Source organism: Palaemon carinicauda, chromosome 16, assembly GCF_036898095.1.
Source record: "Palaemon carinicauda isolate YSFRI2023 chromosome 16, ASM3689809v2, whole genome shotgun sequence".
NCBI lineage: Eukaryota > Metazoa > Arthropoda > Malacostraca > Decapoda > Palaemonidae > Palaemon > Palaemon carinicauda.
Window position 1 is genome coordinate 66,094,375 of NC_090740.1, and position 21,529 is coordinate 66,115,903.

A 21,529-nucleotide genomic window follows, 5' to 3' on the forward strand; every position below is an offset into this window, starting at 1 on the left:
TTGCCGCCACCCTCTCCCTTATGGTCTAGAAGACATGTCTTATATCCGGCAAGGTCTTAGGCTGAGGAATCGTTATTCCTCTGCCCCCCAAAACGACGCTTGTATAGAAACTTATGTTTTTAAACATAAAACTTACCCGCTGGTTATATAAGAATGGCTATAGTCCCTTGGACGCTCCGCAGAAATTCAAAATCTCATGGCAATCGCAGATATGCCAGGTGTACACTAGCGGCCTGGCGGTAGATAGGCCAAACTATTCCAAACACTTCAGAACTTCCCTGCGCTCTTGCGAGCAAGAAGTTTTGGAATTCACTCGTTATTAACCTGGATTTTAGAAATACTTTGGTAATATATACCTAATTTTTGGGTACTGGCATTCGCTTATTTGTTTGTTTGATCTGTGATCACGGGTTTATAACTTAAAAGGTAGGATTAGAAGGTTTTGCAACCTATTTTAAACCTCACGAAAGCATAAGGGCGGGATGTAAACATCTCGGCCATTGATGTCGTCACAGCCTTATGACGTAGGCTAAAATTCTGACTTGCCTTTTTACAAAGAATGATAAGTGAATACTTTCTTTTGAAGTATTAAGTTATAAATTAAGTTGAAGGATTTTGTTATTTTAAGAACATTTTATCCTTTTAATAGGTGTTCTTTAGATAATCTTCGATCTGTTTTCAATGATTAACTAGCGTTCTGTTTATTTATGTTACGCAGTTGTCAGTATCATTACGATATTACGATATCTCTTTGTAGCGATTTTTATGAATAGTACATTCTTCTTACAACTCAAGTTTTTAAATTGAACTATGTAAAAAGAACATTTTATTTTGCAATTAATTGGTCCTTTCAGTATTTTTCTTTAGTCAGAGATTGAAGGAAGTTACAGTTCAGTTAATGTATATACGACGCAGTATTCTTTACAATCGATGTAGCACACGATTCTGTGTATCGTTGTTTACTTGGTGGTTTTTGGAATACTAAATTTGTTCGTATATTAATTGTAGATGTTCCAATGGGTACGGGTGATAATTCGCCTGTTACTGGAACCCCTTAATATAAGGGTGTGTTTTAATTTATAGAGATATTCTTTTCTTATATCTATTAAGGTAATATTTTATATTTAATATTGTGTTACATTTATATGGGATTCAGTGACTTTTGCATTCCCATTCAAACCATTGACAGAATTGTAAGTCTCTCTCTACGGGGGTCATTTTGTTTGAGAGCGCGTATACTTTGGTTTTCAATAATTGTGAAAATATCTTTTTTTACCAAAGAGTAAAATGCAAATTTTTAGTGCTAAATTAGTGCAATGAATTTTATTCAGTGGAGGGTGCTTCTGTTAGGACCTGTCGTTATCCTAGCCTTAGACCTCTTTCAAGCTCTCGGACCCAGGGGAGAAGTTGAGTCGAACTGCGAAAGGAATCGAAAGGGTAGCCGGGCGTTACAGTCTTTTAAGACCCGAACAGAAGTCCCCTCGAGCGTTTTCTGACGATCCCCAGAACGCTCACCCTCGGTATAGATAAGGCGAGGTAATAGTGTTTTCTAACATTAGACGAGGACGTGCTGCAGGCGCAAAGCTGAAAACAAAATTAGATTCATTCTGCGTGTGTTACGTTTCATGTGGCGCGGATGTAGTGCCGCTGCTTCCACAAGATGAGTGTTTGTCTCCCAACAGTGGGGAGCGCTATGGAATCGACGAAGATAATGCTGCATACGTGTTGCCTAAGGTTGATCCTAATTGGTCTTTGCTGTTAGACATGAAACAGGAACCATCTTTGTTTGTGCAGTCTTATCAGCCTGCCGTTGGCAGTGCGGTTGAGTGTCACGATTCCGGTTTTGATGCGGTCGCACAGGCGACTTAACCTTTTCCTGTGATGACTCGTTGTTGCACAGGCGGCCTACCAGCCGCAATGTTCAACGGTGGGAGAAGGTGGATGCATCGCTTCAAGTACCTGCTCAACGCCAACCGACCGCTCATAGCGCCTAGTGTCAGTCTATTCAGGCGCGCCGACGTTCGCCAGGCAGCAGAGCATGCTACTAAGCGACATGACAGACATCAGAGCGGAGCGAAGCGAAGCGTCAGTGGAGCGGTGCGTCAACAGAGCGAAGCGTCAACGGGGCGGAACGTCAACGGAGCGGAACGTCAGCGTCAGTGTGGACGCTTCGCTACCTATGACAACCATGTGACGTAGTCTCTTGAGAAGAGCGAAGTTTGGATGTCTTGAAGCGATCAGTTCGTCATCACTATGGTATCATGGATCTTGTGACATTTTCCTGCGTAATAGGACGCAGTTCCCTAACGAAGATGGCGTTTTACGTTTTCCATGTCTACTAGACTAGGGAGTTACTCGTCATGAACGCACGCAAACAGGACTTACCCTTGCAGCAGGCGTGTCGCGATGCTTAAGCTGGAAGCAATCGACCGTGTTTACTTCCACGAGAGAAGCGGAAGTCAGACAAGTCGCATACAATCCGGGCTCTTCCTCTGGAATCTTACGCTCTTTCAGGGAAGAAAGAGTTTTTCCTCGTCGAAGGACGCAAAAACTAGACTTGGTAGTCACCAACCAATACGTCCAAGACCTTTCAGAAGTCGTATGTTTTCTAATAACTTATCCTGCAGTAACTGATGTTCGCCGAAGGTTTTCTTTTCGAAAGAAGGCGACCTGTCAGCACCAAAATCATAGTTCATCGAGGGAAAGGGTGCTCAGTTTGCTTCTGTTCACGCTTCTTCTCCTCCCCCAGTTTCGGGGAATGTCTGGTACTTTCCTCTGGGGTCTAGCGACTACTTTTGACGGTTTCTCGCAGCATTAGATACGTTCAGGTCACGCACAAGGTGCGCTGGAAATGTCACAAGGACTTTCCCAGGTTGCTCACGGGACTACGGTCGATGATCTCTCACAGCCATCACTCCTGCTTGAGTTGGCGCACACGGTGCCCTGCGTTTGTAGGTTTGGTCTGAGCTAAAAGAGGTAAATTTCATCTCTTTTTGGTGTTTACAATTCTCGGGGGGTGGGGGGGGGAAATTTCTCCTAAAAGAGTCTAGGACTACCATAGACCAAAGAAACGGTCCTCCGTTAGTATCAGACAGCGTAGTTCTCCAATGCTCAGCAACGTTTCCTCGCAGAGATATGCTTGTGTTACGGGAAGCGTTAGAGCAGACGCATGTGGCAGTTTGGTCTCTCCCTTACGGCAGACGTCACGCAGACGCCAGTTCTGGTCTCTCCCTCACGCAGACGCCACTCTAGTCGTATGCTGGACGCTGACAGTCAAAGTTGATCCTTTCAACAAGTTGTCTTACCTTCGCGCATGCTACACGCGGACAGCTCTCAGCAAACTGGTCAATCTGAAATCCCAAGCAACCTAGACGCATGTGTCAGCCTGGACATACTGTATGCTGGATAAGGTCAGTCAGGTTTTTCCTGCCTCATGATAGACTAACAGTTGCTTCTTTGCGCCACTGACTGGACGCGATGCTGTCGCCTCCTCGCGGCACGCTGTAGATTTGCAACTGGGGGGACGCACACAGAGCGCTGTATCCACACGGCAAGGTGAAAGCATACAGCACGCTGACACCTTACGGCAATGCAAACTCATGCGGCATTCTGGTCGCATGCTAGACGCATACAGTCAAGTCTTTTTCTCACAGCAGTATGGACAGACTGTTGTCTCTCCTTCACGTCTCTCTGGCCACGCAGCTAACGCTCCCTCGCGTCAAGCTTTTGGCTTCAAGTATGTTGAACTCTCGCTGGTTACACGCGATCAGGTCTTAACCTCACAGCATGAGGTTCACGTTGTTGATGCTTCTTTTCAACAAGCCTAGCTTCAATATCGGTTTTTTGTGACCGATCTGGACGCGTTTCGGGAGGCGGTCTAGATCTTGACACACTCACGACATGTTGAGCATATGCAGCATGCTGGAACCATACTGGACTCATGCTGGGACCATGCGGGGTGCATGCTGGAAGCATGTCATCAGTCTGTTTCCCTGTGTCAGTATCACGAACGCTTTATTTTAAACCATCAAGCTTTAGGTCTGGCTGCCTCCAATATTTCGGAAAACCTCTTAAGATCTAGAGGGTTGTTCGAAGGAGGCAGCTGAGGCTATCGCTTGTACAAAGTACCTTTTACCTCAAGGTTTTGCAGCCCAAATAGAAGGTTTTATGGAGTGGTGTAGAGCTAAAGCAGTCTCTTTATTTAGTAACTCTAGAACACAAGTGGCCTATTTCTTTTTAGACCTTAGAAGAAAACACATTTTTTCCTCCTCGACCATCAAGGGGTACAGGAGTATGTGGGCAGCTGTCTTCAGACGCAGGAGATTGGAGCTATCAAATAAAGACCTTATAGATCTTCTCAGATCTTTTGAGATGACTTAAAAGCGTCGGCAAGATTCGCCAGCCTAGAATTTAGAGGTTGTTTCTGGAATTCCGCGATAGTGACAGATTCGAGCCTTTACACTCGGTTTCTTTTTTAAGGTCTGTTTTTGGAGACTTTTCTGAGTAAGTCTGGCAACTGTTGAGAGTTAGTGAAGTTCACTCTTTCAGCAAGATCATGGTCTTCTGAATGGATAAGCCATAGGCACCTTGCAACCTGGATTCTTGGTCATTAACAAACGTCCTTCTCATCCATGGCCTAAATCTTTCAAGATCACTATTCTCTCGAATATGGTTTGTAAAGAGTTAAGGAGAGTTTTTTATCCGGTTAAAATGATGAAGTTTTATCAGGACAGGACTAAATGAGTTGAGACTATGCAAGGCTCTTTGGTGCGCGGTCAAGAGGCCTGCGCTATCTATGTCTAAAATGCTCTATCACTTCGTATAGACTTTAATTACAAAGGCTCTCTCACACTGTGGTGTGACAGATCTTAAGCTGTCGAAAGAGTAAAGACTCATGAAGTTAGCTGTGGGAGCTTCTGTAACTTTTAAGCAAAACTGTTCTCTGCAAAGCATCGTGCATACAGCCTTGTGAAGGGGTAATCCTGTATTCGCCTTGCTTTACTTATACCGTATCCGGTCTCTTTGTGAGGACGGCTACGTTTTGGGATCATTCGTAACAACGAGTGCAGTAGTAGGTGAAACATTCACCACTATATTTCCCTAAATTCCCAGTACCACTGTTCTTGGTGAATCCCTTAATAGAGATTTAGCTAGAATTAGTGCATGGTGCAAATTATGGGGTATGAAGTTGAATCCTAACAAAACTCAAAGTATGATTGTAAGTAGGTCAAGGACGGTGGTTCCTCAACATCCGGATCTCTGTATTGATAATGTTTCTTTAAATATGTATGACTCTTTCAAAATTTTAGGTGTGATTCTCGACAGTAAATTTACTTTTGAGAAACATATAAGGTCTGTGTCTTCTTCAATTTCACAAAAAATAGGCTTATTGAGAAAGTCTTTCAAGATTTTCGGTGATCAATCTATTCTGAAGAAGTGTTTTAATTCTTTCATTCTACCTTGTTTTGAGTATTGTTCTCCTGTCTGGTCTTCAGCTGCTGATTCTCATCTTAATTTGTTGGACAGAAACTTACGGTCTATTAAATTTCTTATTCCTGATCTAGATATTAATCTCTGGCACCGTCGTTCAATTAGTTCATTATGTATGTTGCATAAGATTTTTCACAACTCTGACCATCCTTTACATTCAGATCTCCCTGGACAATTCTATCCTGTTCGTAATACTAGGCAGGCAGTTAATTCTAATAGCCAGGCCTTCTCCATCACGAGGCTCAATACTACGCAGTACTCTAGAAGTTTTATTCCATCTGTGACCAAGTTGTGGAATGATCTTCCTAATTGGGTGGTTGAATCAGTAGAACTTCAAAAGTTCAAAGTTGGAGCAAATGCTTTTTTGTTGACCAGGCGGACATAGTCTTTTTATAGTTTATTTATGACATATTTGTTTTTGATGTTGTTGATAGTTTATTATATGACATGTCTGTTTTGACGTTGTTTCTTATTTTAGAATGATTTATTGTTAATTTGTTCTCTTCATTTATTTATTTCCTTATTTCCTTTCCTCACTGGGCTATTTTTCCCTGTTGGAGCCCCTGGGCTTATAGCATCTTGCTTTTCCAACTAGGGTTGTAGCTTGGATAGTAATAATAATAATAATAACTTTTATATATGTTTTTATGATTGTACGTGAAGATTGGTCGGCAATCTTCCGCAATTTTTTATTTAGTCAGGTGGTCATTTTGTTCCTAGAGAACGCCCGGAACAAGGGTATTAGTTGAGGTCCTGTCATGTTATAGGTTATTGAACCGTTTGACAGCTCTTAGAGATCTTCAGCCCCCTGAGTGGACCGCTGGATGTCGTAAGGATAGCAGACATAATGAGACAGAGAACCATTGAAGTCAGCTTCCTTATCAGGTACGAACCTCTTAAGTGGTTATATTTAACTCTTAAGTGAATTTCCAATCATGTTGCTGTCTTTGACCTGCCACCAAGGGTGTCAATCAGCCATTCTTATATAACCAGCGGGTAAGTTTTATGTTTAAAATGATATTATCATAATAAGATAAATTTTTGAACATACTTACCCTCTGGATATATAAGTTATAATCCCGCCCTCCTCCCCTCTAGAGACCAAGAGGCATGGAAGGTCTGAAGTGTTTGGAATAGTTTGGCCTATCTACCGCCAGGGCGCTAGTGTACACCTGGCATGTCTGCGATTGCCACGAGATTTTGAATTTCTGCGGAGCGTCCAAGGGACTATAGCCATTCTTATATAACCAGCGGGTAAGTATGTTCAAAAATTTATTTTATTATGAAAATATAATTTCTGTGTTTGTGACTGATAGTGGGAGGCAGACGGCCTTCTTTCGACACAAAATATAAGACCCTTTTCCCTTTCCCTTTCTGTCCTCTAGTGATGGCCTAGCCGTCACAATATCTTTGCCGGTATTATACAATCTTCCCACTTGCCTGGTGGATTGCGATGCTGGCTGGGCTCCTACAAAGGCGGCTGGATTGCCGCTTCGACCTTCCCCCTAACGGAAGCAAGGCTCCGGGAAAGGTTATGCCGGCCATGACGGCTGCCGGTGGGAGACCCTTATAACTTTGAGTTTTCTTCAGTCCTCTCTTGGACTGCCATCCACAAACCTTGGAGCCGGCAGAGCAGCCGGCAACAGATACTGTGGCTGGATGGAAGCTAGCATGATTACATTCCCCCCTTCCATTTGAATCCTCATTCTGGAAGAAGGCAGTAGGAACAGTAGTCCCTACAACCCTAGTTATTGTACTAAACTATAATAATACGGTAGCCCTTCTCTCCATGCTTTCTCTCTCTGTGTCGGCTAGTGCCGTCAGGCACTAGCCTAGCCGACAACAAGCCGGCAGAACTACAGTATATGATTATACAGTAGCCAGTATTTCTGCAGTATAGTACATACTGCAGTTAGAAAACTATAGTATACAATATACAGTAGTATATTTTCAAACATATTCTGTGTGTCCTTTCACTGTCCATTGTTGAGACCGCTAAAATAATGTTGAAGTGAAGAATTCCTTCAATATCCTCCTGATGTGCCATAGGTCATCAGAACATAATTTCTTTACCCTACATTATTAATATTCCATTGTGAAAGGGTTATTGCTACTATACACTAACTTTAGCTCTAGAATTTAGAGCTCTTCCACCCTAGATTTCCTTAATAAGGAAATTCTAAATATTAATATTGAAGGAGGTCACAGCAATTGCCTGGACAGGAGACACAGATGTGTGTGTTATCTATTTTCTTTCTAGCTTACTATCCTAAGCTATAATGATAATGGTAAGTGCTATTTTAATGCATGAATTTAATTTAATTTAATTTATCAGTGATAAATTACCCCATACTCATTTCACCTTTTTCTCTCTTTACAGGAGGAGCCCAAGGTGAAGTGTGAGGTGATCTTTTGTAACCACAAGAGTAGGGACTTTTGTGGTCAAACCATGCAGGTCTCATGCCGTCTTCTCCATCGCAACTGAAACCTTGAGATGTTGGGATCCCAAGGATTGCAACGTCTGCTCGGCCTTGATGACCAAGGGTTTCAGCGATCCCAAGACATCGGAGTCGAGGGATACTGCGAGGGAAACGCTTAGGAAGTGGGTACGAGGGTTCTAAAAGAATTCTCCGGGACTGTACCTACCAAGCGAGTTGATGAGAAGCCTGCTGTTCCCGAAAGCAACAGCTAATGCCGTCATACCTCAGGCACGACCCAGACCTCCCTGCATACAACTTGCAATAGAGGCCGATATCAACGAGGCTTTACAAGGCATGGACATCCATCAGGAGAGGATGTCAGAAGTGTCCTCGGACACTGAAAAGGGTCTCTTTCAAGAGGACCCTGAAGAAGAGGTGGCCCAACCACCTGGAGATGAAGATCATCTTGAGTCGATAGAATCGGAGGACCCTCTTCGGTCTGTGTCGGCATTTCAGCCTGTGCCGTCAACTTCTTCGGCTCCAACCCCTCAACTAGACCTGCTGGGCCAAGTGGTTGTGGCCCAGATCCAGCAACTAGTTGAATCTCTACGGAAGGAAAACATAGATATGAGGAAGGAATTCCGGGAAACAACCCGCGTAGTTACTTCTCATGGGTCATACAAGCGACCCAAAGTGTCTGACCTGCCACCATGCTCCGAAACCAATCCCTGGAGGTATGCAGAGTTCATGCCCATGATGAATGGGAAACTCTACATTTCGGAGAAGATGGGAGCCATCTCCCTGGACGACATTCAATTCTGGCCAAACCTTTCGGCTTACCCGGAATGTTTCATCCGGCTGAATAATGAGCCGGTGTCTAAGGAAGAGACGGAACCCAAGGAAGTCATGGTTTTCGACCACGACAAGGCACAGGCTCTCTTGACGAGTAGCCTGAAGAAGGCAGGATATACCAACTCCAAAATTTCTGTGTTGAACAAGAAGCACCCTACCTTTCTTGCTCCTTCATCCAGAGCTTTCCCCTTCTCAGCGAAAGTTCTCCACAGTGTGCTGTGAGAAGGGAGCTAAAAATTATACACAGGAAAGATTAAATGTTCAACTTTCCAGAGGATGAAGATGCTGGAGAATGCATGATAAATCCAAGAATAGTAACAAGACACCGAGAGCAAGGGGGAGATACACCGTGCTTAATTCACTAATAAAAAAAGGAATGAGTTGCCATGTGTGGCGCTGTAGTAGTACGGGAAGGGGATCCCCCGGGTAACCTTGATGACGGCTCCCCTTCATTTTCACCACTCTTCCCCCTCAGAGCGAAAACTCTATTTGGGGTGATGATTGCCATGTGTCGTATCAAGAAATACGTCCCCTGATATTATGCGATATCCTTAAGAATTTTCTTAAGGATACTCGAGCCAGGAGTTGGAATTCTGGAGACCTATGGTCAATTCTCTGGGAGTATCACTGTAGCTAAATATCCCTTAGGAAGCTGCCTAAAGGAACCTTCCATCAGGACGACATGGCTGAGCCCAAAAATGCTGATCGCCTTTTTCTGTAAGTTCCATTCTCCATAAAAAGGGTCAACAATCTAAGGCAGCCGGATCAGGTCCCAGAGGAGGAGAAATAACACAATCATAGACCTCTTCTGAGACATGCCACAAAACCCTCCAAAACTAGGTAGCCTTACCTCGGTCAAGTGTGTGTGTGTGTGGGGGGGGGGGGCATCAAGGCGGCAAAGAAGAGGGCTTACACCTAAGTGGCAGGAATATCACAATCCCTCTGATCTGTGGATTCATCTCGGTTACCTCCTCTGTGTGTCCTGCAGAGTAAGTGCTACGAGATGGTAGAGGACGGTCTATCTCTACTGTTAGACCCAACAATCTTGGCTCTAATGCATAACTCTTCTTTGGCCAAACTTGCAACCTTGCCAATGCATTTCGCATTTCTATGCGGAAGACGCCACCAACATGGAAATGGTTGCAAGGTGTTCCTTGCAATCCATTTCATGGTTGGATTTCTAGTTGGGAATGGTAGATTACCTCGTGAAGAATGAAAACCTCTCCTTTCCTCAGAGGAAGGAAGCGCTGTTAACCTTCCTCCTCTCGGGGGCTAGGAGTTTCGAGTTCCTAACCGAGAATGTTGTCAACCAGTGGGTCAAGTGGGGTTTGACGCGCCACGATATGGTAGTCTCAAAATTCCAGAGGCAGGTACCGAAGAGGGAAGAGGTGAGGTTGCGTAATGCCCTGCTGGATGGTCCTTCACTAATCATTGTGGAGGACATATATGAGGTTGCAGAGAAATGGAGGAAGGCTAGTCAGGACTCCCTCTTCCATAGGGCGATCACCTCACACTCAGCGGTACCTCCACCGCACAGATTTTTTCTGTGTCTGAAGCTCAGGGACCAAAAAAGAAGACCTCCCAGACAAAGCAGGCAGAGCAATTGCAAGCCTCCGGACAGCCCTTTGAAGGAGGTAGGAGGGATAGACGAGGATAATCCCACTAGGGAAGGTGTTCCTCCAGCCAATCCACCTGTAGGGGGATGCCCGAGGAGCAGATGGCAGAGGTGGAGGCTCCACAGAGCAGAGCCTTGGTCTTTTTCCGTATTAAGAGAGGGTTACATTGTCTTTTTTACGAACTCTCGCCCTCCTTTGACCCTCCATCTTATGATGTCAGATTCCTAAGCAAGGGCATCCGCGAAGAAACAGGCCGAAGTCCAGACCACGCTAGAGAATGACGCTCTCCAGTCATTGATCTCTTGACCTTGAACAAGTTTTTACATCAGACCCCGTTCATGATGGAGACAGCCCAGAAAGTCAGGCTGGCTGTCAGACTGCAGGAATTCATGATATCACCAGACCTCAAGGATGCGTACTTCCAAATCCCTTATTCATCCGTCCTCAAGGACGTACCTAAGATTCATGTTAGGAGGAAAAATATACCTGTTCAAAGTGCCTTATTTCGGCCTTTCCTCAGCACCCAAGTGTTCATGCGGGTTTTCACCCTAGTGTCCACCTGGACACACAAGAACGGCATTCGTCTGCTTCATTACCAAGACGATTGGCTGATTCTTGCAGACTCGAGGAGTCCTTCCCCATCAAGACAGACTTCTTGCATTTTGCCAAGCTCTGTGGATCATAGTAAAGTATGAGAAATCTTGCCTTCAACCAGCTCAATCTAGGAATCAGAATTAACATCAAACTAGGCAAGATCTTTCTGTCTGAGGAGCAAATAAAGAAACCAAAAGAGATAGCCCAGAGAAGTTAGTCCCCAACGGTCGTCTGCGCATGAAATCTCTACAGTGGCAGCTGAAGACCTTTTAGTCTCAGTACGTGGACCTACTAAACACTCTGGTGCCAATAGGGCAAGAGCAGAAGAAAAACCTGAGATGGTGGGTGTCAGACACCAACCTGCTCAGGGGAGTCGTTCTTCTCTCTCCTCTTCCGGATTTGTTGTTGTTCATGGATGCATCAGAAGAAGGGTGAGAGACTCATCTATTGCACCTCACGGTATCCGGACTATGGTCTGAATCCGAGCAGCAGTGCCACAAACCTCCCGAAAATAAAGGCAGCCTTTCCTGTCCTATTAGGACTCGCTGTAGTGCTGATGAGTGACAGTGCTGTGGTAAAGCTAGCTGTGGAAATCCTCAGGTGGATGGTAAAGAATTTGGTAGCCCTTTCAGCCGGATTCAGCCCAGAAAAGAATGGTCCTTGAAACAACAGATAGCCAACAAAGTTGTGACTTAGTGGGGTTTGCTGACAATTGACTTGTTTGCAACGTCCCTAAACCGGAAGCTTCTGGTTTACTGCTCTCCAGTACCGGATCCCCAGGCTTTCTGGCAAGACGCCTTCCAACATCCGTGGGACAGGATGGACATGTACGTCTTCCCTCCCCTTCTACCTACTAGGGGCATCTCAAGATTTGTCGACCCTTTTAACGTGAGAATGCCTTGATAAAGTCATTGAGCTTCAGCACAGCAATTCATTCCCGTGCTGAAGCTTGGTGACGGGCAAGAGGGCTCTCGAACTACGGAATTTTCTTTTTTCTCAGTTTGACTAAATTTCTCTCATCCTATTTCTATTACTGTACAGTACTTATAATTGCTTCATTTGCCTTCATATTTATCAACTGTCTCCAACCTCTTTGTCAAAACTCTTACCCATTTTACTGTCCAGATTATTTTAGGGGACATGATATCCAAGATTGTAATTTTTTTTTCAAAATCAGTTGTGGGAGCTGGGGTGGTCTTGTCAACTACCCGATATTGTTTGGACACCTAGGAGTGTCAGTATTTCCACACTTGCATGCGGGACTATCTTCGAAGAGAAAACTTGGCCTTCGGATTCCAGAGGTTGTCTGGTTTCATAGAGATAGGACTCTTGGCATTCTGTCTGGTTTGCCTGCCACTGTGATTAAAGTTTGGTTGATTGTATTCTTGCAATGCTTTCAGTCCCATCAAGAGGGTTTTGCATACACTTGAGCCACTCTGGTCATAATGGTACCATGCCTTTGTGGTAGGGTAGGGAGTAGACATTATGAAAGCAGCTCTTGCAAGTGTCATTGGTGAGCCTTTTCAGGTTGGTTTGTGAAATGTTTTAGTTGTATGATAGTTCCTTTAGGCTCTTTCCCTCACGTACCCATCTCGCCAAGAATGGGGAATTCAGTAAGGTGAACCAAGGGTATGAATAATTGAAATACTGTACATTAAACAGAATTTTAGTTATAAGAATCATTACTCCAACACGTACTTGGGCACTCTGTTGTTGATAGGTTGTGGGTAAGTGGTAAAAAAGCAGTGTTACCTGTACCATTGTTCATTTGGCTAACAAAAATAATACTGAGGTACCTAGAAGAAAGGGATCATTGAAATGTAAGGATACAAAAAAGTTACCTTTAGAAATTAACAGATTTTCTCTAACATTGAAAAAAATACTTTCCAGGAATTAAAAATAGCAATGAATGATAAGCAAAACTTATTCAGTGGTGTATGCAGTAAAGTATTCAAGTAATAATAGATTGGTAGTGGCCATTACACTCGAGAGCGATGATTTTCTCACATCCAACCTGCAACTCCCAAGTTATAAACAATGATAAATTGGTAGTGATTCTCCCTAAAATGGTGTATAGAAGTGTATCATTGGCTACTATTTGACCAGGGTGATTAATTAAATGCTCTAACAAATCAGGTATAAACATATAAAGGTAACAAATAAAGAAAGTAAATTTACTAACACCACACTTCGGGTATGACTACAAAGAAACTTTACACAAAAATAAACTAAGTAAGCTATGATTGGAGGATGATGCACATCACTGTTATGAAGAAAAGTAAGTTTGTTATAAAGAGAAATAACTGAAATGCATAACCTTTACTTACAGCAACACGCATACACATAGCACACCGCTTATATCCTCCCTCCCCAACTATCCTCACTGATTAGTGCTGTCAATGAGTTTTTTTTATTTTATTTTATTTTTTTTTTACTTAGAATATTGATTGTTTACCAAGTCAATATTGTTTTATTATGGAGCTCCACAGATGGCATGCCCAACCCTAACATACTACGACAGGGAATGTAATTGGAGTGATGGAGAGTGGGAATATTTTGATTTATTAACGATATAAGTAGAAAGACAGCTTCGTTGAGGGAAGCAAGGTGAGCCCAAAGTAAGTGTTGAGTTAGAAATATTGTTAATAAAATTCCATTATTATTGATGTTGTTTTTGCTAATATAAAAACAACAATAATAAAAATGAAAAAGTAATTTGATGAGATGACAGTTGTAAAGAGAAATTTTTTTTTTTATCATCATCTGTAGTTTACAATGCAAGGCACATTGTAAGAGGTACTTTGCAATGATGACAATAACACTTATAGACCTTCTTATAAGCAGGGAAAATGATGTGATGAATTTTTATTTGCTTTATTTTATCTACAAGACTATATCATGAAATATATTGATGAGATTGTTTAACGTATGTTTTATGTTGTCAATGGTATCAGTGGACTAGGTGTGTGCATATATTATTCCTCTATACAAAGGTAAGGGAGATGTGCATGAGTGTTGTAGTTCTAGGGATATTAGTTTGTAGAGTGTGGTTGTAAAAGTGTATGGTAGTGTGTTGATTAATAGGATTAAGAATAAAACGGGATGCAATCTTAGAAGTGCAGGGAGGTTTTAGGAGAAGTATGTGATGTATGGATCAGAGTTTTACAGTTAGCCAGGTTTCTGAAAAATATTTAGCAAAAGGTAAGGAGGTGTGTGTTGCATTTATGGATCTTGAGAAAGCGTATGATAGGAGAAATCTTAAGATAATGTTGATAGGGAATTGATGTGGAATGTGATGAGGTTATACGGATTGGTGGAAGGTTGTTGCAAGCAGTGAAAAGTTTATACGTAGGCAGTAAAGCATGTGTTAGGATAGGAAATGAAGTGTGAGCGAGTGATTTTCAGTGAGAGTGAGGCTGAGACAGGGATATGTGATGTTGCCATGGTTGTTCAGTTTATTTGCTGATGGACTTGTAAGAGAGTTGAATGCTTTAGTTCTTGGTCGAGGATTGAAACTGATAGATGAGAGTGATCATGAGGGGGAGGTTAATCAGTTGTTGTTTGTGGATGATACTGTATTGGTTGCAGATTCAGAGTAGAAGCTTGATCGATTAGTGACAGAGTTTGGGAAGGGTGTATGAGAAAAGGAAGTTGAGAGTTGATGTGGGTAAGTGTAAGGTTATGAGATGCACAAGAAGGGAGGGCGGTGCTAGATTGAATGTTATGTTGAATGGATAGTTACTTGAAGTAGATCAGTTTTAAGTACTTGGGGTCAGTTGTTGCAGCAAATGGTGGAGTGGAAGCAGATGTATGTCAGAGAGTAAATGAAGGATGTAAATTTTTGGGGCCAGTGAAGGTAGTGGTAGAGAATATAGGATTAGGAATGTGTTGCGATCCTAAAATCGTTACAGGTTCTTTTAATAAGCAAAATAAATATCAACAACGCCAATTGAAATATGGGAAATGAATATAAAAAGAAACACACGAAAAAAACACAACATATTTATTCACAAACTTTCAAAGAAAACTAATGTTACTTCTTCGGTTACTTTGAGTGACAAACCAAACCAATCAAAACACCAACAGAAAGGGGGAGCAGTCAACAAGGTAGAACTACTTAAGAATAGTTTTCTGCAGCTGCTGAGACGATACTGGTACGGAGACTTCAGGCTTGAGAACGCTGCAGAAGGGCGGCTGAAGTTCATATGAAACTAGCACGATGACCGGATTCGAAGACGTCACAAAAAGTGTGGCATCAAGATGGGACATCAGAGGTCTTCTTCCAAAAATATGATGATACTGTTGAAGTAAGGCTTGAAAACGTTGCAGGAGGGCGGTTGAAGTTCAGATAAAAATGGCACGATGACCGGATTTGAAGACGTCACAAAAAGGGTGGCATCAAGAAGGGACATCAGAGATCATCTTCCAATGATTCGATGATACTGTTGAACGAAGGCAGGCTGCAGGCAGTGTTGGCTACTTCTTTTCACAAGCAGGGAGGGCTGGCTGCTTCAATTTGTCTCTTCTTCTCAGCCATAGCAGGATCTTTTGGAGATAGGCTTTTGTTGTCTGATGGGAAGATTAGAATCTGGCTCTATCAGACTTCTGGTCTTCTCTGTTTCTTATCTCGCTAGGACTTGGATCTTATCTGCTTCGGACATAGTTCCTCTCTTGTCTTATGTCCTGTCCTATCTCTCTTGGACAATCTCTTCTTGAAAATTATATACCCATGTATGGACGGAGTTAATTACAGTGGGCAGTGGTCATCTCCATATAAGGCGTTCTTTTTAACAATTCTGCTTCTCTATTGACTTCCTCAAAAACGCCCTCTTCGATCACACCATGGAAGCTTCTAGGGGAAATTTCTGATGCAATCTGGACCACGTGTTAAGTTGTAACAAAAGGGCAGCACGTGTACTTCCATGATGACATATATCCTAAACAAGGATTTCCCTCAGGCTCAGTTTCTCAAAATATGCTGACTCCACTAATTACGATGATGATATCTTGGTCAAAGCAGGACACTTCCCTTATCACGGAAGGCGCTCTCGGCGAGGCTTGGTTTACTTCCAAAGCACTGATGAAAATGAAGAGATGACAGGATTGCCCAAACAGGGCCACAGTGGAATCTCGTCTCGCCTCGCTGCTCACACTGGGAATAGATATATTTGTGCTTCATTATATCCTTTTAAAAGTATTGTATCTACTCCTGACAGAATGAATGTAAAGAGATTTTTGTATGAGAAAATTATTGTACCAACTGTGATATATATGGATCGGGTGGGCTGTGGCTCCCTAACAGTACCAACCAAACTTGGCTGAATCTCTCGTCAGGCTGGGAGAGGCGAAGAGAAGGAAAGTCCCCCCCCCTTTTTTTTTTTATGTTTACCCTTAAGAATTTGGGGAAGTGCCTTGGTAGATAGATAGATTAATACAATTCAAATTATTATTGATGTCAATATTCAGTACAGTACAGTACTGTATTTTCTATTACTGTAAACATGATCCTTGTATGTAATATGGTCAATGTGGGTTGATTTCTTTGTAAAGTAAAGAGTTTAAACAGCTATTTTTTCAATCAATGTAAATGCGGTTGTAGAAATGATAAAGGACTAACACACAACACATAAAACACGTATGATTTGAATATAATTTAATATGTGAACATTGCACTTACACATTGGGTTAGTAGATCTCCTCGTGTTGATAACAATGATTAAATTTAAAATGGCACTAAATGAGAATTTAGGTAATATGTAATGTAATAAATGAACATTCTTTAAGAAATGCTAGTAAAGAAATGTATGTATATTGAATAGAATAGGCTGAATAATACTGTATTTTATGCATTATGTACTAAAATAGAAAATATTTTTTAATTATATTGAAGAAGTGATACTGGTCAAATGATAAATGCTGGTTAGAGGACAAAGTTGAGCCTAGAAATCATTTGTATACTTTTTTTATTTTGATTTTCTTTATTGTTTCAGGTTTATAGAGAGTATAAAAGAAGCAATGAATTGTTTCCCATCATCACTCCTATGGCTGGTTAGAGTCCTTTATGATGTGCTTCTAACTGCCAAGCGTGTAGATGTAAGGGAAGCTAGTGCTATTTGCATAGATTTAGTGTTTCCTCGCTTTATTTGTCCAGCACTAGTGACACCTGAACCTCATGGAATCTGTGATGCTCCCATTTCTCACATTTCAAGATTTAATCTCATGCAGGTGAGATTTCTTGTTTCAGTTCTTTCTGTACAGTACTTAACTCAGCTTATGTTTAATAAAAACATTCTTGTGGTATATTGTAATTATTTTATTTTGTTAGTGTTAGGTTTTGGGGTATTTAGACCACAACAGATTTTAATTCATCTGAAGGAGACTTTACACTCTGCATTCTCTTACAGGTTGCTCAGATACTTCAGGTCCTAGCTATGAGCCGCTGGGAGCCCCCGGACCTTAGATTATCCGATCTTTATGACCATTTTGACAAAGAGGTTTGTGTCTTGCTCATTTTATGCCTTTATCAATTGCCTTGTTTTAACTCTTAAGTATAAATTTCATCATATCGAATTTCACTGGTCACCTTTTAATGAGCCTTGATTGAATTTAGGTTAAAGAGTTGATAAGCTTTATTTTTTAATAGAAACTCAAAAGTCAGATGGAAGTTAAGAAAGAAAGATCAAAAGTACTGTGCATTCTAAATTATTATTTGTTCCAACATACAATACAAACCCTTTCGCTCTCTACTATGGACGAAAGCTGAAACCAGACAAACTTTTTATTAAGGTAAAACAGCTTACTGCTAGTTAACGGGGTGTAGACCTGCCACCCCTCTCACACACACATCGGTTATATGACGTCACATGCTTTTGGCTTGGTAGAGTGCAGGTTTAATTAATTTCCTTTTTTTCAGGAAGTGTTCATTCTCTGAGTGGGAGTGGTTTGGTAGCCAACAGAAGAAGTTTAAAGGGATTATTCTCTTTTGTGGTCTTCCTTGATGTCGAAGAAGTCCCGACTTCCTCCTCAGGCCTCTTGTTTCCTCCCCATTGTCTCTGCTTGTTCAGTCTCCTTGTGATGACGAATGAGTAAGTGAAACTAGCCAAAAACTTTTTAGCAAGGTATAAAAGCTGAAACAGGGATGTGTGATGTCACTGTGGTTGTTTAACTTGTATGTTGATGGAGTGGTGAGAGAGGTGAATGCTCGAGTGCTTGGACGAGAATTAAAACTGGTAGACGAGAATGACCATGAATGGGAGGTAAATCAGTTGTTGTTTGCAGATGATACTGTACTGGTTGCAGACACAGAAGAGAAGCTTGGTCGATTAGTTACAGAATTTGGAACAGTTTGTGAGAGAAGGAAGTTGAGAGTTAATGTGGGTAAGAGTAAGGTTATGAGATATACGAGAGGGGAAGGTGGTGCAAGGTTGAATGTCATGTTGAATGGAGAGTTACTTGAAGTGGATCAGTTTAAGTACTTGGGGTCTGTTGTTGCAGCAAATGGTGGAGTGGAAGCAGATGTACGTCAGAGAATGAATGAAGGTTGCAAAGTGTTGGGGGCAGTTAAGGGAGTAGTAAAAAATAGAGGGTTGGGCATGAATGTAAAAAGAGTTCTATATGAGAAAGTGATTGTACCAACTGTGATGTATGGATCGGAGTTGTGGGGAATGAAAGTGACGGAGAGACAGAAATTGAATGTGTTTGAGATGAAGTGTCTAAGGAGTATGGCTGGTGTATCTCGAGTAGATAGGGTTAGGAACGAAGTGGTGAGAGTGAGAACTGGTGTAAGAAATGAGTTAGCAGCTAGAGTGGATATGAATGTGTTGAGGTGGTTTGGCCATGTTGAGAGAATGGAAAATGGCTGTCTGCTAAAGAAGGTGATGAATGCAAGAGTTGGTGGGAGAAGTACAAGAGGAAGGCCAAGGTTTGGGTGGATGGATGGAGTGAAGAAAGCTCTGGGTGATAGGAGAATAGATGTGAGAGAGGCAAGAGAGCGTGCTAGAAATAGGAATGAATGGCGAGCGATTGTGACGCAGTTCCGGTAGGCCCTGCTGCTGCCTCCGATGCCTTAGATGACCGCGGAGGTAGCAGCAGTAGGGGATTCAGCATCATGAAGCTTCATCTGTGGTGGATAATGTGGGAGGGTGGGCTGTGGCACCCTAGCAGTACCAGCTGAACTCGGTTGAGTCCCATGTTAGGCTGGAGGAACGTAGAGAGTAGATGTCCCCTTTTTGGTTTTGTTTCATTTGTTGATGTCGGCTATCCCCCAAAATTGGGGGAAGTGCCTTGGTATATGTATGTATGTATGTATAAAAGCCCACCTATAGTTAGGGGGGGTAGACTAACCACAATGCTTACACATACTTGTTATAAGACGTCAACACACACTGGTTATATGACGTCAGCACATACACCAGTAATATGTCACTTTTGATTTTGGCTCGGTAGAGTGCAAATGTTGTCTCGCTCTTGCTTGTTAACCCTTTACGTAAAACTGTCTGTTTACTTTTTTTCTGGGAGTTTTCATCATCCCAGTGGGAGTGATTTGATAGTAGAGGGAAGGAGAAGTTTAAAGTGATTCTTCTCCTTAAGGTTCATCCTTGCAGTCAAAGTCCCGACTTCTTACTCCGACATGTTGTTCTCTCCCCATTGTCTCTGATGACCTTCTGACCCCCTAGACAACCAGTAGGTGCGGACACCCCCGCTTCACCTAGCAAAGCAGTGCTACCCATGATCTTTGGGGAGTGTCTCTAGTTGCTGCTTGTGGTAACTCTTGCCTTCCTTGCGATTTTCGGGTCTCCCCACTAAAACATGGCTTTCAGAGGGCCTACAGTTAGGAGCACAGTGGGAACGCACAGCTGCCTCCCCAGGGATTGACCATGGTCCTCTCCTCTGATGTTCTAGGGTGGTTGACCATCCAGAGCTTATTGGCCTTTAGCTGCAGCATCCTATGCATCTGCTCTTGACCATTTGCAGGCTTGGGCTCCTTGGAGTCCCAACCTTAGATGATCTTTACGCGGTAAACCTGGATTCTGATTACGATGAGACTTCTAAGCTTGCTCATTATGCTATGTACCCTCAACCTGGGTTCGTTCAGCACTCTGAGGTCCCGCAGCATAAAAAGCATCCGCTTCTCTTCTCTCCAATGTTGAGCACCTTTCTCATTTGCGAGTTATATCCTCCACCCCTGACTGGTCACCCTCCCTGGGGGTTTCAGAAATGAGTGCTCAATTTGTCGATGCCTCATTCCAGCTCTTTGGAGCACCCAGATTGTGATGCCTGCCAACCACTTGCTATTCCTGCCTCCTGCCATCATGCCCCCATACCACAATGAGTCTCATGAGCTATAACCCTTCGGAGTTATTGCCGCAAAGGGTGATGCCTGCCAGCTATCTACATCTACGGGAACAACATTGAGGCCAGGCCCTTTGGGACCCCCACCCTCGGGCTTCTTACCTTGCTTGACACACAAGAAAGCCCTCTCACTCTTAATCACCACCATCTGAGCATGTGCTGCCTCCTGTAGGAGCATGTAAGGCTACTCACCAACTACCTGTGGGAGTGCTAACGAGTGTTCGTGCTTTGTTTCATGCAGCTTGGGAACGTGATTGCAGCCATTTTACATTAAGAAAGTAAGCGGGTGAGCTCCTCCTGCTGATGAAGGTCTGCGTGACTTTGGTCGCACGCTCACACCCCAAAGTGAGGATCGGGCGCGCTCTACTTCGGTTGCGCATGCATGTTATCCTTTATGACCGCCAGATCTCACCACAACGAGTCTTGTGAGACATAACTCTTCCGGGTTATTGCCGCACACCTCTACTCCCTATGGGTTAGAAAACTCCTCGGAGCACCCTCATGGTGATGCCTTGCCAACTCTCGCCATCATGCCCCTAGAGCATATCGAGGCAAGTAAGACAATCCATCTGGGTTATTTATTGCGTAGACCTCTACTCCCTACGAGGCAGAGAGCTCTTTGGAGCACTCATGTGGTGTTGCCCTGTGACCACTTTTAGTCTCTGCCTCACCCAGTCATGTCCCCAGTACATAACAAGTCTCATGAGACATAACCCTTCGTAGTTCTTGCCTCAAGACTCTACTCCCGACGGGATAGAACCAGCTTGTTCTGACGTTAACAAGCGATAGCAGTCATGTGTTCACTTACTGGTATGTGTTGCTGCTCTCACTTCAGTCATGTCTGCCGAGCTCCCACTGCCAACGAAGGTCTGATTGTCTTACCAGCAGCTTGGGCTTCTCGCGAGTGCTCACATACTCGTGAACATGTTCACGATGCTACGGCTCATGAACAATCAATTTCTCTTGAATAATGATGTTGTGCATCATCACACATTATCCTGCAAGCAACTGGACAAGTATGTCGGGGGCGCTCACACGCGCAAACTTTTTCACAATGCTTTAGCTTGTGAATGATCACTTCCACTGGGGCAGGAAAATTGCGATTTGACTCCCACATTTGGGCGAGCAAGCTCTTACTGCCGGCGAAGACTCTTCGCTTCGCCAGTTACACATGCTATCCTTACGGGCGCATGCACACTTGTGAGG

The 21,529-nt window shown here is 43.0% G+C and overlaps 1 protein-coding gene across 2 annotated transcripts in view; it reads left to right on the forward strand.

Annotated features, from left to right (window-relative positions):
- Positions 1-21,529, forward strand: part of Gapvd1 (GTPase activating protein and VPS9 domains 1) — a 494,617-nt gene that overhangs the window by 226,412 nt on the left and 246,676 nt on the right. For both annotated transcript variants that reach the window (XM_068389833.1, XM_068389834.1), the window contains 2 exons: positions 16,963-17,197; positions 17,377-17,466. In XM_068389833.1, the coding sequence (XP_068245934.1) occupies positions 16,963-17,197; positions 17,377-17,466 (325 nt within the window). The remainder of the gene's footprint in view (positions 1-16,962; positions 17,198-17,376; positions 17,467-21,529) is intronic.